Genomic DNA, 17,711 nt, shown 5'->3' on the forward strand with positions numbered 1-17,711 from the left:
AATAAAATTAATAACCCGAATCGTAACCCAAAATTAAAGCAATCAATTCTTTTATCTTACTTGAACGATGTGCCACTCACGACCTCCAAATCCTAGTTCCACCTCTGACCACAATTCATTGTTGAATTTAAGTCGTCGAATCGTGTATGAAGTACAAAGGGCAGCTAGTTCTGCTTGTTCTTCTACCAAATGTATATTTTTTTTTAGTACAGTTCTAAAGTTAGTTTGGTTTTGAAATGCAGTGATTTTTTGGATTTAAATTCTGCATTTTAATTAGCTGTTGTTTTTTGAATTGCAAGCATTCATTTTACTTGTTTGTTTGTGTTATCTCCTGTATTCAAGTTAGTAAAAAAATAATATAGAAACAGAAAAAAGATGAAATTGACAGAATGATTTTTAATCCGAATCCACAGAAATCACTGTGTTTCCTTAAGAAATTTAATCCCCTCACTATACCCGAGGTTGCAGATTAATTCCTCCCAAGATAAAACGGATTAACCTGTTAAAGAAGTAGCGGTACCTCAAACTTCAATAACTTCAGCGAACTCAAGAACAACAACAAGAGCACATACAGACTCAGTCGATCAACAATTTTATTTATGTAAGAAAATGTATGCAGAGAGGAAAATTTTCAGTGTCTGAAAAAAACGAAAAAGACCACTTATTTATAGCCATTTGCAGCAAGGAACACGTCTGTTCAAAAAAATCTGTTTAGACCCGTTTTTTCCAGAACATTGTGTCCTTTGAGAAAAGTAACGACTTTTCGGAAGGATTACCGTTTGGGAAAAGTAACGACTTTTTGGAAGGATTACCGTTACACGTGAATTTCAAATAAATTCAGTTGCGCCAAATTAATTATGTTATTTAATTAACATTCTGAATTAATTTATAAGAGAAAGGAAATTAATTTATAACATTCTGAATTAAATAAATTTTGTCCAAAAATATTATCACTCAATCACATCCAAATCCGAGGCCGAGCGACGACGATGGCGCGAGGGGGCACCTTCTTCTTAACCCTTTAAGAACTAAAGGAAGTGTTTCCTAATATAAGGACAACAATTTCCTTTCTTCTACCAATATGGTAAAAATGACCTTTCATTTGCACTTTTGCAATGACTTTTCATTTTCCATCCAAAATTGGTTCTCTCTTTCATTGGTTCTTCCACTTTCCATTTTCTCTTTTTATTTCCCATTCACACCTTGCTATACCCAACAATTTGTTGCATTATTTTGAGCCTTAAGATTTGCATTTTATCGATTTTGCCGAGTTAAAATGCTGCAGTTTGGCTGTTATTTTTTTATTGAAAGCTATTAAACATTTACCATTTATAAAGAAAAAAACAGAGGAAGAAAGAACAGAGAAAAGGCTTCAATCATCAATGAAATGGGTCTGGGTATTGGGTTGGGTCGGATCTTTTAATTGGGTAATTTTTTTTTATGTGGACCAATAATGACCACATGTTAAGTTAAATTTCATGTCATATTTCTATTAATTAATGGACATTTTTGAACCTAGAAAAAACGTCAAGGACATTTTTAAATCAATAGATGAAAGAAAGACATTTTTAAACTATTTCTAATAGGTTAAGGACATTTTTGAGTCTTTTCGTGCGTATAATTTTTCTCCATATTTTAAACCCTTTAGTAAAAATCTCCGCCACTACATAGAACACTTTGTTTCGCACTTTCTCAACAGTTGCCAACAAAAACGACATCGTTGCACAATCAAAAAGCTTAGTAACTTTTTTACCTTCTTCTTTCGCGCGCCAAAAGTTCTTCACAAGAAGACCCTCGAATATTTAACTGAAGGTAAAAACAATTAGCGCCAAAAATTTCATTTCCTACAAAAAGGAAAAAAAAACCCTTTAGAAAAAAATTCATCTTCAATATTCGGCCGATTCATTCTCTCAATCTTTTTTCCTGCAAATTAATGGAAATGGAAGCAAATGTTGAAGAGAATGAGAAGAATATCAAGATGATCCGTTCAATAATAGGTTCTGAAATTCCAGAAAATGAAATTCTCGAAGCCCTTTCACAGAAAAACAACAATCCAGAAGCAGCTATTAACCATTTGCTAGATTCTTCGACGCCGTTGATAGTTCACAAGACTGTTACGGGCACAGGGGTAAGGATTTCTGCTCCGATAAAACAAGAGAATGGAGAAGAATCATTGGGTTGTAATACTGTAAGTGGGTTAAAAGTTAAGGAAGAGACCGATTTGGGTGTCAATGAAAAAGGGGAAAGAAAGGTTTTTGATGGGTGTGGAGCAAAAGGGTCGGTTGGTAAGGGGCTAAAAGTTAAAGAAGAATACGACGTGGGTGTTGAGGAAAAAGGGCAAAAAGAGGAAGAAAAGAAGGTTTTCAATGTGCGGGATTTTAGAAAAGAATTCAATGAATGGCTTAAGTTGCCTGAAAACAACCCGCAAATCGATATTCAGAAACCGAAAGAAGAAAAGAAACTTGAAATGGTTAAGTTCAAAGAAGAACCTGTACTTGGTGTTGAACCATTGTCATCAAGGCCTTTGTCAAAACACGAATACAACAGACTGAATAGTAGTACTAGTAATAGGGCTATTGGGGGAATTAAAGAAAAGATTGGAATTGAGAAAAATAGTCTTAGTACTGTTGTGATTGAGGATGGGGATTTCCCTGAAGATTCTGATTGGTTGTTAGTTGGGAGAACTGTTGTTACTGGACTTTCAACTACAAAGGGAAGAAAACTGGAGAATAATGAGATTGTTCATTTTTCATTTCCTCAGCTTGGGAGTAGCAATCAGAGTTCACACTGGGGTGGGTCAAGAGCTGCTATTGCTGCTGCATCATCCATTGTTAGGTTCTCGACTAAACGATCGGGGGAGGTAAAGTTGAATTCAATCATTGTGACCCTTGTTTTAGTATTAACTCTTGTTATTCTTGTTGTAGTTTGCTAAAGTTCCCTCTTTTTGTGGTTAAATCTCCCAAGTATACTTTATTGTGAATTTATTTGTGTGAAAGTCTTGCTTTTTGGTGTTGAGATGCTATTGATGTAATCAGTTGTTAGGCTCTTGACCAAATGATTGGGGGAGGTGAACATGAATTTGATCATAACAACCCTTGTTTTAGTAGTAAGTCTGGTCATTCTTGTTGTAGTTTGTTGAGATTGTATTGATGTAATCCGTTATTGGGTTCTTGACCAAACCATTGGGGGAGGTAAACTTGCATTCAATCATTAGGATCCTAGCTTCAATTATTGTATAATTAGTCGTTGCTACTGGTTTCGTTTCCATTGTTTTCAACATGTTTTTTTTCAGTATTGTATTTGCTTTACAAACTTGCTTGCTGATATTCTTTATTTGAGTGGAGAGTCTATTGTAAGCAGCCTCTTTACCTTCACAAGGTAAGCTTAAGTTTGTGTGCACTACACCCTCCCATATGCCACTTTGGGATTTCATTGGGTATGTTGTTGTTGATTTAACATTTGTTGAATTTTCTTATGTTTTTTTGCATATGTATTATGTATAGATATTCTGTGTGCAAAATATTGTGCATGGTAGAATTTGTTCCACAAATACTCTATCTGCCACAGGTAGTAGGGAATTGGTTCATCCTCATTTTGTCATGTATTGATTCCTGTGAAAATTGTGATCCTTTTATGCTGAGATCATACAAATACAAATCATACTCTTATCTATTTTTTCTGACTGCACAGATTGGGCGTCTTCCAATGGAATGGGCAAAATGCCTCATTCCACTTGTAAATTCTTCAAAGGTAAAGGTTTTTGGTCGATGTGTTGCTGCACCTGTAAATCTGTCCCTAATGCAGGAGCTTATGTTGTATGTAAGGTAAACACATACTGTTCTTTGCTGTTTTGTACTTTTGACATTAATGGAATCAACTTGAAATTCAATCCTATCCAAAGCTAATGCCTTTTGTTCCCATTGTGCTAATTTTTTTTATATTTTTTTTTACAGTTTCTACATTCACCACTCGGTGTTTACAAGCTGTGAGAAGTCATCATGGAGGCTGGATTCTCCCTCACAAATTGATACTACAACTCAGCCTGCATAACATTAGTAAAAGAGAACAAAGACATCAGTCTCTATTTTGAATATCTTGCTGTTTTCTAGAGAGAGAAAGCTTTGAGTTTACAGTAATGGGTTTGTTATCATTCTTTGGGAGGCTTCTCTTTGTATCAGTCTTCGTTCTATCTGCTTATCAAGAGTAAGAAACTTATCAGTAGCTTGTTCAGATCTACTCTATTTTGTATGTTTTTTATGCAGTTTGAATGTATGTGTAGTACTATTTGAGCTGCATTGAGTTCTTCATAGCTATGCTTTGGTTTTCTGTATGGTTTATTGTGTGATTTAAACAAAGTTAGGTTTGGATCTAGTTGGATTTGGAGCTGAAGTGTTACAATTTGATCATCGTGGCTTTTGATAAGCTAATTGTTTAATTCTAGTATGTTTTAACGTTGTTTCTGTGTTTTTATGGATTTTTACTGTTTGTACAAGTTTATGTACTGTTATTTGAGTTGCATTGAGCTGTCTATTGCCATGATTTGGTTTGCTGTATGGTTTGTTGTGCTCTGTAAACAAAGCCAGATATGGATCTAGTTGGATTTGGATGAACTAGTAGACTGGATTTGGATCTGAAGTTTTAGAATTTGATCATGTTGCTTTTGGATAAGCTAATTTGTTCAATTCTACTCTGTTTCTGTCTGTATAGAATGTTAAGTTGCATTGAGTTCATTATAGTGATGTTATGGTTTGCTGTGTGGTTTATTGTGTGCTTTGATGGAAACTTGTGTTTTCTGCTTTGTTCAAATCAGTATCTGCGGAGTTGGAATGGATCTAGAGGTATTTGGATGAACTAGTAGACTAGAATTGGAGCTGAAGTTCAAAAAACTGATTATATGGCATTTGACCAGTTCAATTCTGTTAGCTAATACTTTTACTTTATGTTGATAGTAAAGTTAAGTACCATGTAATTGAATGTGCATTTTTAGTAGTATTATTTGAGTTGCATTGAGTTTTTTTTCATCAACAACAACATACCTGGTGAAATCCCACAAGTGGGGTTTGGGGAAGTAGAGTGTAGCAGACCTTACCCCACCTCGTGGAGGCAGAGAGACTGTTTTCGGAAAGTTGCATTGAGTTCTTTATTGCTCTGATTTGGTTTGTTGTAAGTTTTTTGTGTGCTTCAGAGGAAGCTAAGGCTTCTTCTTGATTTGAATCAGTATCCGAGGAGTTAGATTGGATCTGGTGGGATTTGGACCGATGAACTAGTAGACTGGTTTTGGAACTTATGTTTTAGAATTTTATCATGTGGCTTTTGGTCAGCTAGTTATGTAATTCTAGTAGCTCACACTTTGTTTCTGTGGCTTCCTTATGAAGTTTCAGTGTTTATACAACTTTGTATAGTATTTTAAAGTTGCATGAGTTCTTCATTGTTATGTTTCGTTTTATTGTGTTCTTAAAGGAAGCTATGGTTTTCTCATTGGTTCAGATCAGTATCTGAAGAGGTTGATTGGATTTAGTGAGACTTGGATGAACTAGTGGATCAGATTCAGAACTTAAAGTGTTTTAGAATTTCATTGCACGGCTTTTGATTAGCTAATTATTTAATTCGAGTTGCAAACACTCTGATTCTGTTTTTTCTTTTGCAGTTTCAATGTTCATACAACTCTGTGTAGTATTATTTGAGTTGCATTGAGATCATTATCACTATGCGTGGTTTACTGTGTAGTTATTGTGTGATTAGAGACTGTTAGGGGTTTTTCCTTTGTTTGAACTAGTAACTTAGGAGTTGGACCAAGTGGGATTTAGATGAATTACTAGTGGACTGGAATTGGCCTGAAGTTTAAGAATTTTATTATATTGATTTTGATCAGCTAGTTGTTTAATTCTTTTAGCTTGTACTTGTTCTTTTCTTTGGTAGTAAAGTTAAGTACTGTTTGGTTGAATGAGTGTGTTTGTTTGTCTCTCTCTGTGCATTGATCTACTCGAAGCGCTAGGTTTGCTGCTATATTGCTTATAGTAATACTGATCTGAATGTTTATATACCTGCTATCTATTCCAATTTTGGTGCACTTACTGATTGTGTTATCACTTTAGTTTGAAATTGCTACCACTAAATTGTTTTTTCATTCTAAGTGACTATAACATACTTTATTTTCTATGTCGTGATATTACTCCTTGCCATAAAATAAAGAAAAAAACACATAACACTCTCGAAGTTAGCAGTTGAACCTTGCCTATTTCTGGTCTTATGGGATAATGCCGTTCTTGAGCTGAACTGCTGTGAAGTCTTTCCATGCTAAACATACACAATTACATCGGATATCTTATAAAAACTCAACGCAAGCTTATTTGTTTAATTGAAATGGATCAGATATGGAAGTCTTTTTGTTTATTGACTTCTCTATGTTCTTTTATTCCTGAAAATTGTCCATTTAGAAGTTGTTAGTTTGAGGGGAATAAGTTTTAAGGTACGGAATATAACGGTGCAATGCTACAATCTGTTATAGTTGCCAGCAAGTAGCATTCACATCCTTTCTGCAGAATAATTGTTTAAGAGGAGAAAATAATAACACAAATGTTGTAGAGATATCTATAGTTGATGAGGAGAATCAGGCTCAGTTATGCTACCCCTTCACTATGGAACTCATACATGCTTTCAGGAAATTGATAAGCTTAGTGCCTTTCAAAATAGCATTAACTCTTGTTATTCTTGTTGAATTCAATCATTGTGACCCTTGTTTTAGTATTAACTCTTGTTATTCTTGTTGTAGTTTGCTAAAGTTCCCTCTTTTTGTGGTTAAATCTCCCAAGTATACTTTATTGTGAATTTATTTGTGTGAAAGTCTTGCTTTTTGGTGTTGAGATGCTATTGATGTAATCAGTTGTTAGGCTCTTGACCAAATGATTGGGGGAGGTGAACATGAATTTGATCATAACAACCCTTGTTTTAGTAGTAAGTCTGGTCATTCTTGTTGTAGTTTGTTGAGATTGTATTGATGTAATCCGTTATTGGGTTCTTGACCAAACCATTGGGGGAGGTAAACTTGCATTCAATCATTAGGATCCTAGCTTCAATTATTGTATAATTAGTCGTTGCTACTGGTTTCGTTTCCATTGTTTTCAACATGTTTTTTTTCAGTATTGTATTTGCTTTACAAACTTGCTTGCTGATATTCTTTATTTGAGTGGAGAGTCTATTGTAAGCAGCCTCTTTACCTTCACAAGGTAAGCTTAAGTTTGTGTGCACTACACCCTCCCATATGCCACTTTGGGATTTCATTGGGTATGTTGTTGTTGATTTAACATTTGTTGAATTTTCTTATGTTTTTTTGCATATGTATTATGTATAGATATTCTGTGTGCAAAATATTGTGCATGGTAGAATTTGTTCCACAAATACTCTATCTGCCACAGGTAGTAGGGAATTGGTTCATCCTCATTTTGTCATGTATTGATTCCTGTGAAAATTGTGATCCTTTTATGCTGAGATCATACAAATACAAATCATACTCTTATCTATTTTTTCTGACTGCACAGATTGGGCGTCTTCCAATGGAATGGGCAAAATGCCTCATTCCACTTGTAAATTCTTCAAAGGTAAAGGTTTTTGGTCGATGTGTTGCTGCACCTGTAAATCTGTCCCTAATGCAGGAGCTTATGTTGTATGTAAGGTAAACACATACTGTTCTTTGCTGTTTTGTACTTTTGACATTAATGGAATCAACTTGAAATTCAATCCTATCCAAAGCTAATGCCTTTTGTTCCCATTGTGCTAATTTTTTTTATATTTTTTTTTACAGTTTCTACATTCACCACTCGGTGTTTACAAGCTGTGAGAAGTCATCATGGAGGCTGGATTCTCCCTCACAAATTGATACTACAACTCAGCCTGCATAACATTAGTAAAAGAGAACAAAGACATCAGTCTCTATTTTGAATATCTTGCTGTTTTCTAGAGAGAGAAAGCTTTGAGTTTACAGTAATGGGTTTGTTATCATTCTTTGGGAGGCTTCTCTTTGTATCAGTCTTCGTTCTATCTGCTTATCAAGAGTAAGAAACTTATCAGTAGCTTGTTCAGATCTACTCTATTTTGTATGTTTTTTATGCAGTTTGAATGTATGTGTAGTACTATTTGAGCTGCATTGAGTTCTTCATAGCTATGCTTTGGTTTTCTGTATGGTTTATTGTGTGATTTAAACAAAGTTAGGTTTGGATCTAGTTGGATTTGGAGCTGAAGTGTTACAATTTGATCATCGTGGCTTTTGATAAGCTAATTGTTTAATTCTAGTATGTTTTAACGTTGTTTCTGTGTTTTTATGGATTTTTACTGTTTGTACAAGTTTATGTACTGTTATTTGAGTTGCATTGAGCTGTCTATTGCCATGATTTGGTTTGCTGTATGGTTTGTTGTGCTCTGTAAACAAAGCCAGATATGGATCTAGTTGGATTTGGATGAACTAGTAGACTGGATTTGGATCTGAAGTTTTAGAATTTGATCATGTTGCTTTTGGATAAGCTAATTTGTTCAATTCTACTCTGTTTCTGTCTGTATAGAATGTTAAGTTGCATTGAGTTCATTATAGTGATGTTATGGTTTGCTGTGTGGTTTATTGTGTGCTTTGATGGAAACTTGTGTTTTCTGCTTTGTTCAAATCAGTATCTGCGGAGTTGGAATGGATCTAGAGGTATTTGGATGAACTAGTAGACTAGAATTGGAGCTGAAGTTCAAAAAACTGATTATATGGCATTTGACCAGTTCAATTCTGTTAGCTAATACTTTTACTTTATGTTGATAGTAAAGTTAAGTACCATGTAATTGAATGTGCATTTTTAGTAGTATTATTTGAGTTGCATTGAGTTTTTTTTCATCAACAACAACATACCTGGTGAAATCCCACAAGTGGGGTTTGGGGAAGTAGAGTGTAGCAGACCTTACCCACCTCGTGGAGGCAGAGAGACTGTTTTCGGAAAGTTGCATTGAGTTCTTTATTGCTCTGATTTGGTTTGTTGTAAGTTTTTTGTGTGCTTCAGAGGAAGCTAAGGCTTCTTCTTGATTTGAATCAGTATCCGAGGAGTTAGATTGGATCTGGTGGGATTTGGACCGATGAACTAGTAGACTGGTTTTGGAACTTATGTTTTAGAATTTTATCATGTGGCTTTTGGTCAGCTAGTTATGTAATTCTAGTAGCTCACACTTTGTTTCTGTGGCTTCCTTATGAAGTTTCAGTGTTTATACAACTTTGTATAGTATTTTAAAGTTGCATGAGTTCTTCATTGTTATGTTTCGTTTTATTGTGTTCTTAAAGGAAGCTATGGTTTTCTCATTGGTTCAGATCAGTATCTGAAGAGGTTGATTGGATTTAGTGAGACTTGGATGAACTAGTGGATCAGATTCAGAACTTAAAGTGTTTTAGAATTTCATTGCACGGCTTTTGATTAGCTAATTATTTAATTCGAGTTGCAAACACTCTGATTCTGTTTTTTCTTTTGCAGTTTCAATGTTCATACAACTCTGTGTAGTATTATTTGAGTTGCATTGAGATCATTATCACTATGCGTGGTTTACTGTGTAGTTATTGTGTGATTAGAGACTGTTAGGGGTTTTTCCTTTGTTTGAACTAGTAACTTAGGAGTTGGACCAAGTGGGATTTAGATGAATTACTAGTGGACTGGAATTGGCCTGAAGTTTAAGAATTTTATTATATTGATTTTGATCAGCTAGTTGTTTAATTCTTTTAGCTTGTACTTGTTCTTTTCTTTGGTAGTAAAGTTAAGTACTGTTTGGTTGAATGAGTGTGTTTGTTTGTCTCTCTCTGTGCATTGATCTACTCGAAGCGCTAGGTTTGCTGCTATATTGCTTATAGTAATACTGATCTGAATGTTTATATACCTGCTATCTATTCCAATTTTGGTGCACTTACTGATTGTGTTATCACTTTAGTTTGAAATTGCTACCACTAAATTGTTTTTTCATTCTAAGTGACTATAACATACTTTATTTTCTATGTCGTGATATTACTCCTTGCCATAAAATAAAGAAAAAAACACATAACACTCTCGAAGTTAGCAGTTGAACCTTGCCTATTTCTGGTCTTATGGGATAATGCCGTTCTTGAGCTGAACTGCTGTGAAGTCTTTCCATGCTAAACATACACAATTACATCGGATATCTTATAAAAACTCAACGCAAGCTTATTTGTTTAATTGAAATGGATCAGATATGGAAGTCTTTTTGTTTATTGACTTCTCTATGTTCTTTTATTCCTGAAAATTGTCCATTTAGAAGTTGTTAGTTTGAGGGGAATAAGTTTTAAGGTACGGAATATAACGGTGCAATGCTACAATCTGTTATAGTTGCCAGCAAGTAGCATTCACATCCTTTCTGCAGAATAATTGTTTAAGAGGAGAAAATAATAACACAAATGTTGTAGAGATATCTATAGTTGATGAGGAGAATCAGGCTCAGTTATGCTACCCCTTCACTATGGAACTCATACATGCTTTCAGGAAATTGATAAGCTTAGTGCCTTTCAAAATAGCATTAACTCTTGTTATTCTTGTTGAATTCAATCATTGTGACCCTTGTTTTAGTATTAACTCTTGTTATTCTTGTTGTAGTTTGCTAAAGTTCCCTCTTTTTGTGGTTAAATCTCCCAAGTATACTTTATTGTGAATTTATTTGTGTGAAAGTCTTGCTTTTTGGTGTTGAGATGCTATTGATGTAATCAGTTGTTAGGCTCTTGACCAAATGATTGGGGGAGGTGAACATGAATTTGATCATAACAACCCTTGTTTTAGTAGTAAGTCTGGTCATTCTTGTTGTAGTTTGTTGAGATTGTATTGATGTAATCCGTTATTGGGTTCTTGACCAAACCATTGGGGGAGGTAAACTTGCATTCAATCATTAGGATCCTAGCTTCAATTATTGTATAATTAGTCGTTGCTACTGGTTTCGTTTCCATTGTTTTCAACATGTTTTTTTTCAGTATTGTATTTGCTTTACAAACTTGCTTGCTGATATTCTTTATTTGAGTGGAGAGTCTATTGTAAGCAGCCTCTTTACCTTCACAAGGTAAGCTTAAGTTTGTGTGCACTACACCCTCCCATATGCCACTTTGGGATTTCATTGGGTATGTTGTTGTTGATTTAACATTTGTTGAATTTTCTTATGTTTTTTTGCATATGTATTATGTATAGATATTCTGTGTGCAAAATATTGTGCATGGTAGAATTTGTTCCACAAATACTCTATCTGCCACAGGTAGTAGGGAATTGGTTCATCCTCATTTTGTCATGTATTGATTCCTGTGAAAATTGTGATCCTTTTATGCTGAGATCATACAAATACAAATCATACTCTTATCTATTTTTTCTGACTGCACAGATTGGGCGTCTTCCAATGGAATGGGCAAAATGCCTCATTCCACTTGTAAATTCTTCAAAGGTAAAGGTTTTTGGTCGATGTGTTGCTGCACCTGTAAATCTGTCCCTAATGCAGGAGCTTATGTTGTATGTAAGGTAAACACATACTGTTCTTTGCTGTTTTGTACTTTTGACATTAATGGAATCAACTTGAAATTCAATCCTATCCAAAGCTAATGCCTTTTGTTCCCATTGTGCTAATTTTTTTTATATTTTTTTTTACAGTTTCTACATTCACCACTCGGTGTTTACAAGCTGTGAGAAGTCATCATGGAGGCTGGATTCTCCCTCACAAATTGATACTACAACATAGCTGTGAGAGTTCACCCGGATGAGCTCGATTCTCGTAAACGCCAGCTCAATTTAGATGTATGTTGATTCTAATTTGTATTGTCTAGCACTTGTTTCTTAATTCAAGTTGCCAAGTTCTCAATATTTAAAAGCATGAATAATAACCTGTATGGTTATTATTATTTTGATCAGTATAAACTGCATGTCAATTATATTGTTCCAAAAGGTAGTCACAGTTAAGCTGGTTGGATAATATTTTGAAAACACTCTCATTTTTCTTAAAAAATGTTTTTGGAACCTAAAGATGTCTTTCAGATGTTTATAGTTTAATCTTGAAGATTTGTGAGTGTTTTGTGCATGGAAGAATTTGGATGAAAAACAGCACCTCAACACTTCTCAACTTTAATTTCGTTTTCAACTTTTCTTACAATGAAGCAACCACCTATATGACTTCAATAGTTTTGCAAAAACTGCACAAACAAACCTTACTTTCATTATTGCTCCCATTAATTTTGCACCTTGATTGGTATGCCCATTTACCCTTTGCTCAAAACCTTTTTATACTTGATAAAACAGCAGTAAAAGAGAAAAGACAGTAGATTGTCACTGATGTTCTGCTTATTGCTTACAGTCTGATTCAAATGAGGCTGCTTCAGTGTTATCAATTGCAAAACGAAGAAAGGGCTGCCAACAGTATTCAGAGCCAAACAAGGATGAGCAAGAAATCTCTGAAGCATCTATTAACAAACTTGTTGGTTCTGTAGACATGTATGACTTGAAGGTATAATGCACAAACATGCTTCATTTTAGTAAACTGAAATGAGACGATGCTGATTGTGTATTAATCTTGCTACTCACTGGTCTATATCCTATACATTGTATAGGAGATGGAGGCTCCCGACACACTTATGTGCAGCCTAAGGCCTTACCAGAAGGAGGCTCTTTACTGGATGTCAGAATCAGAGAAAGGAGCTGGTGTAGAGGAAGCATCAAAAACTCTTCATCCATGTTGGGCAGCATATCGGATATGTGAAGAGTAGGCACTTCCCTCACTGAATTAGACATTGCAAATAAGGAAAAAAGAGTCACGGATGATCTATGCTTAAAGAAGATATTTTTGTTATTGTTAGTTTTTAAACATAAATGACTAACCAAACTTCTCCAACAGGAGGAAAATATATGTCAACATTTTCTCTGGGGAAGCAACTACTGAATTCCCAACTGCATCAAACGCAGCACGCGGAGGGGTGGGATTTCCTTCTCACTAACCCTTCTCTTAATTGTCTTTTATTGACATGATCTGGTTCTTCTGTTAGTTAATTTGTTGCTTCATGTGTTTCTCTTACTGCAAGTTATTTTTTTCAGTATTCTTTGTTTATCTGAATCAGTTTGATCTTTGCAGATATTGGCAGATGCAATGGGGCTTGGAAAGACGGTGATGACAATTTCTCTAATACTTGCGAATCTGGGGAGGGGTAGCCCTGATGATCAGGAAATTGTCTTGGAAGACACAGATGAAACTGAATGTGTAACAAAAAGAATCACTTATACTGATACCGAAGTCTCAAAAAAAGCAAAAGGTGGCACTCTCATTGTCTGTCCTATGGCATTACTAGGCCAGTGGAAGGTAAGTCATAAAACGTGCAATGAAATGTCCAGAATTTGTTTTTCCCATGCTTTTATATTAGATCTCTGTTAACACATAGGTACTTTGTTATCAGATCTTGTATTTACTGCTACAGCTCCAATTACTCTAAATCCCTGTTTATTTTTGAATGCTAGGATGAACTTGAAGCACATTCAAAGCCTGGTAGTGTTTCAGTTTTTGTTCATTATGGTGGGGACAGAAGTAATGATCCTAGAGTGATAGCAGAACAAGATGTAGTCCTGACAACTTATGGTGTCTTGAGTGCAACTTATAAGGCTGTAAGTAGTAATGCATGCCATTTAGTTTAACATCATCTGTGTTGCTATTACTGTTGTTTTGATAACAGCTTTGTTGTTACTCAGAATACTATGAAAAGCATATTTCATAATGTTGATTGGTACCGGGTGGTTCTGGATGAGGCACACACCATAAAATCCTGGAAGACTCTTGGTGCACAGGCTGCTTTTACTTTGTCAGCACATTGTAGGTGGTGTCTTACTGGTACTCCTCTGCAGGTATGTTACAAAAATTGCATGATTATACTTCAGTTCTTTTGCTTCACAGAAGTATTGTAATCAAGCGCACTGCTAATTATTATCTCATACAGCTTATGAATGAAATAAATGCCCGGTGTCCTATGATTTGTATTGATATTATAATTACTAATTGCTGCAGAATAATTTGGAAGATCTTTACAGCCTTTTATGTTTCTTGCATGTCGAGCCATGGTGCAACTGGGCATGGTAAGTTTAGGTTAAATGATTCTATTCATTTTGTTATATATATGTTGATGGAATTAGAAAGTTTTCAAATGTCAACTACTCTGCCTGCTTTTCTATTTGTTAAAAGGTTTGCATAACACGACTGAGGTAGTTCTGTTTTCCTGTTTGCTCCTAATTTAGGTGGAACAAGTTAATACAGAGACCTTATGAAAATGGTGATCAGAGAGCTCTAAAATTGATCAAGGCCATTTTGAGGCCGCTGATGTTGAGGAGAACAAAGGATACCAAGGACAAAGATGGAAGGTGCTTGCTCTATTTTTTTAAAAAATCTTCTTTATCCTATTCTTTTATAAATTGTTGCAAACATGATTTTCTCTCAACACTGACATGTATTCTTCTGAAATCAGGGCAATTCTTGTTCTCCCTCCAACCGACATTCAAGTCATTCAGTGTACACAATCAGAAGCTGAACGTGACTTCTATGATGCCCTCTTCAAGAGATCTAAAGTACGAACGAAAATCTTGTTCTTCCCATGTAAAAACTGAATTTGTTAAAAAATGTGTTTTTTACTCGAAATAATCATCATTGTTGCTGATGGAATGTATGCTTATACTTTTGTTTTTGGTGAATAAACCAGGTTCAATTTGATCAGTTTGTGGCACAAGGAAAAGTTCTTCACAACTATGCTAATATTCTTGAATTACTACTTCGACTGAGGCAGTGTTGCAACCATCCTTTCCTTGTGATGAGGTTAAAATCATTCTCAATCCAGTAAACTTGCTATAATTTAACCTATGTTCCCCTCCAAAAATATTGCTGCACTTTTGTCGGATCTTTCAGAAGTGCTAGCTTTAGTATGATCCAACACACGTGACAATATTTTTGAAGAGTTTGAGCAACCTAGAATCTTACAACATAGCTTGTTAGTTTCTTCTAAAATATAACACTATATATATTGCTTGTAATGTGCAGCCGAAGTGATAATCAAGAATTTGCAGATTTAGACAAACTAGCAAGAAGGTTCTTGGAAACAAATCCTGATTCATCAACACAGAAAGCACCTACACCAGCATATGTAGAAGAAGTTGTTGAGGGAATTCGAAATGGCGAAAATACGGAGTGTCCCATATGCCTCGAGTCAGCAGACGACCCTGTGCTAACACCATGTGCCCACAGAATGTGCAGAGAATGCCTTCTTTCAAGCTGGAGAACTCCAGCAAGTGGACTTTGCCCAATTTGTAGGCAAATGATAAAGAAACATGAGCTATTCACATGTCCTTCTGCAAATCGGTTTCGAGTTGATGTTGAGAAGAACTGGCAAGTATCTTCTAAGGTTTCAATGCTGATGGATTGCTTAGAACCTATAAGAAAATCTGGTGAAAAAAGCATTGTTTTTAGCCAATGGACTTCATTTCTTGATCTTTTGGAAATCCCACTCAAAAGAAAGCAAATTGGCTACTTGAGGTTTGATGGGAAATTGTCACAGAAACAAAGAGAAAGGGTGTTGAAAGAATTCAGTGAGACTAATGAAAAAACAGTAAGTAGTACTTATCATCTATGTCTCACTCGGACTCTCCAAAAATGCATGTTGAATCCTCAAAAAGTAGTGCATTCTTGGAGGATTCGACGGGCATCCAATGTCATTTTCTCAATAGTTTGAGCAACATAGGATACCAATACACTATTCAACTTCTTGAAAGTTTTGCTTAGCTCTTTCAAAGCTTTAACTTTTTTAAAATATCACTATGTTTCAGATTTTGTTAATGTCACTAAGAGCTGGAGGTGTTGGCTTGAACTTAACAGCAGCTTCTAATGTCTTTCTCATGGTAATTCTATATACATTCCTCCCACCCCCAAATGTTTTTCTCTACAGTGTTAATGTTCTTACTTCTAATCATTACAGGATCCATGGTGGAATCCTGCTGTCGAAGAACAAGCAATTATGAGAATTCATCGTATTGGTCAAAAGAAAACAGTTCGTGTTAGAAGGTTCATTGTTGAGGTAAAGATTGCTCTTATCAAAGCTGTCACTTGTACTAATATTCTTGATCAAACACTTAATAGATTTAAGAAAAGTAAGGGGTGGATCCAAACCCGTCGATGTTCAAGTGTTTACTTCATATTTTGAACTTTTTAGTGAAAATCTTGATTCTGTCAGTGACTAAGATAATCTTATCTCCCTAAGCCTTACTATGGAAGACTTACATGTATTGGTGAATGGTAGGAAGACTTCTAGTTCAGTGATAAAAGGGTTCAAAAATTGCTTTAGGTTGTGACATTGTGTTTAAATTCTAGGTGTAATATTTTTGTAAATCCTCTTATATGAATTTCTAGCTCCGTCACTGACAAATAGGTACCCTTGTTAACAATTTTATTTGTTTAGTTTATACATATTGTTGATTTGTCTTTTTGGTAAAATGGTGTTATATTTAGGACACAGTGGAAGAAAGAATGCAACAAGTCCAAGCAAGAAAGCAAAGGATGATAGCTGGAGCTTTGACTGATGAAGAAGTGAGGTCTGCTAGAATTGAAGAGCTCAAGATGCTTTTCAGATAATTGATTTTAATATATTTGGAAAAGTCCAATTATATTTATATTTAATTGGATGTAAAATTAGTGAAAAAAAACAAGAAATTTATGTCCATGGGGTGGATAAAATTGTTTTTGTATAGTTACAACTGTTCCACCTGAATTTTGTAAAGTATTTTTGAAGTAACAAACCAAGATATGATCTTGTTGTCTATGCTTATTGCATATTTGAATTAGATGTAATATTGGTGAAAAAATGAAGGGAAAAAAAAAGAACTAATGCTTCATGGGTAGATAAAATTGTTTTTGCATTCATACAATATAATTCATATTGGTTGAATCAATTAATTTTGAATATGGAATATAATAGTTAGATATAACAACTATTATTGCTTGCAAATAAGTTGAGGTAGCTTTTTGGAGAGATGACTTATAGAATTAAATAATAAGTGATATATGAAAGCCAATAAATATTTTATAAAAATATGTTAGTGTGATTTGATTAATTTATATTGTCTAATTTATTTTATATGTAAAACTCGTGAGTCGTGAGTAAATTTTTTGAATATTGCTCATCCAAAATATGTATGTTTATTTGAGAAAATTCTTTATAGATAGAAAAATTCTCAAATTTTCTAAAAAAATCAGTTACAATTTTTTCCCTTAATATGGATTTTCTAATACATATATAGATGCCTTGTCAAATTTATAAGAGTTGAAAAATAAAAATTTATGATTATTTTTAAGAAAAGAAAATTCAACATTGATAGAAAATCTTCACCATCAAACATTTTCCCCTATAAATAACCTTCCCCCCAAATTTCTTCCGCCATATTCAATTTCATTTCTCTCATGGCGAATCCAAAGCAATCGACGATCTCCTCCAGTAGCCAAGCCGGTTACAAGACGAGATCCAGTGTTGATACTAATTGAGTAATTGTTTAACCGATTGAAATGTAGCTATACCTCTTTTATCGCCGTTGATTTTCATCGCCTGAATCTAGCAATTTAACGGCAGCGATAAATTCAATTTTCGGTAGTAAGGAGGAGGTGAAGAAGGAGAAATCGCCTGAAGTTTTGGTGTTTCCGAAGGGGCA

The 17,711-nt window shown here is 34.7% G+C and overlaps 1 protein-coding gene across 1 annotated transcript; it reads left to right on the top strand.

Moving 5' to 3' along the window:
• The first annotated feature begins 1,939 nt into the window (after positions 1-1,939).
• LOC125825933 (DNA repair protein RAD5B-like) lies at positions 1,940-16,718 on the top strand. Its single transcript, XM_049505220.1, has 26 exons — positions 1,940-2,860; positions 3,691-3,824; positions 3,954-4,044; positions 7,141-7,226; positions 7,352-7,415; positions 7,539-7,672; positions 8,111-8,117; positions 10,988-11,073; positions 11,199-11,262; positions 11,386-11,519; positions 11,649-11,680; positions 11,737-11,792; positions 12,346-12,495; positions 12,599-12,750; positions 12,883-12,961; positions 13,117-13,341; positions 13,497-13,640; positions 13,725-13,877; positions 14,038-14,105; positions 14,265-14,387; positions 14,492-14,591; positions 14,723-14,835; positions 15,058-15,622; positions 15,840-15,911; positions 15,989-16,087; positions 16,519-16,718. The coding sequence occupies exons 1-26, from the start codon at positions 1,940-1,942 to the stop codon at positions 16,639-16,641; spliced, it is 3,975 nt and encodes a 1,324-aa protein (XP_049361177.1). The 3' UTR covers positions 16,642-16,718.
• The last annotated feature ends 993 nt before the right edge of the window (positions 16,719-17,711 follow it).

This window comes from Solanum verrucosum, unplaced genomic scaffold (genome assembly GCF_900185275.1).
Source record: "Solanum verrucosum unplaced genomic scaffold, falcon-dt-bn FXZP01000161.1, whole genome shotgun sequence".
Taxonomy (NCBI): domain Eukaryota; kingdom Viridiplantae; phylum Streptophyta; class Magnoliopsida; order Solanales; family Solanaceae; genus Solanum; species Solanum verrucosum.

Excerpts from the sequence above, each read along its gene's own strand:
- LOC125825933 (XM_049505220.1), top strand. The coding sequence starts at position 1,940 with ATGGAAGCAAATGTTGAAGAGAATGAGAAGAATATCAAGATGATCCGT. Across the intron at positions 3,825-3,953 it reads GAGCTTATGTTGTATGTAAG|TTTCTACATTCACCACTCGG; the intron begins GTAAACACATAC and ends TTTTTTTTACAG. Across the intron at positions 12,751-12,882 it reads GCATATCGGATATGTGAAGA|GAGGAAAATATATGTCAACA; the intron begins GTAGGCACTTCC and ends CTTCTCCAACAG.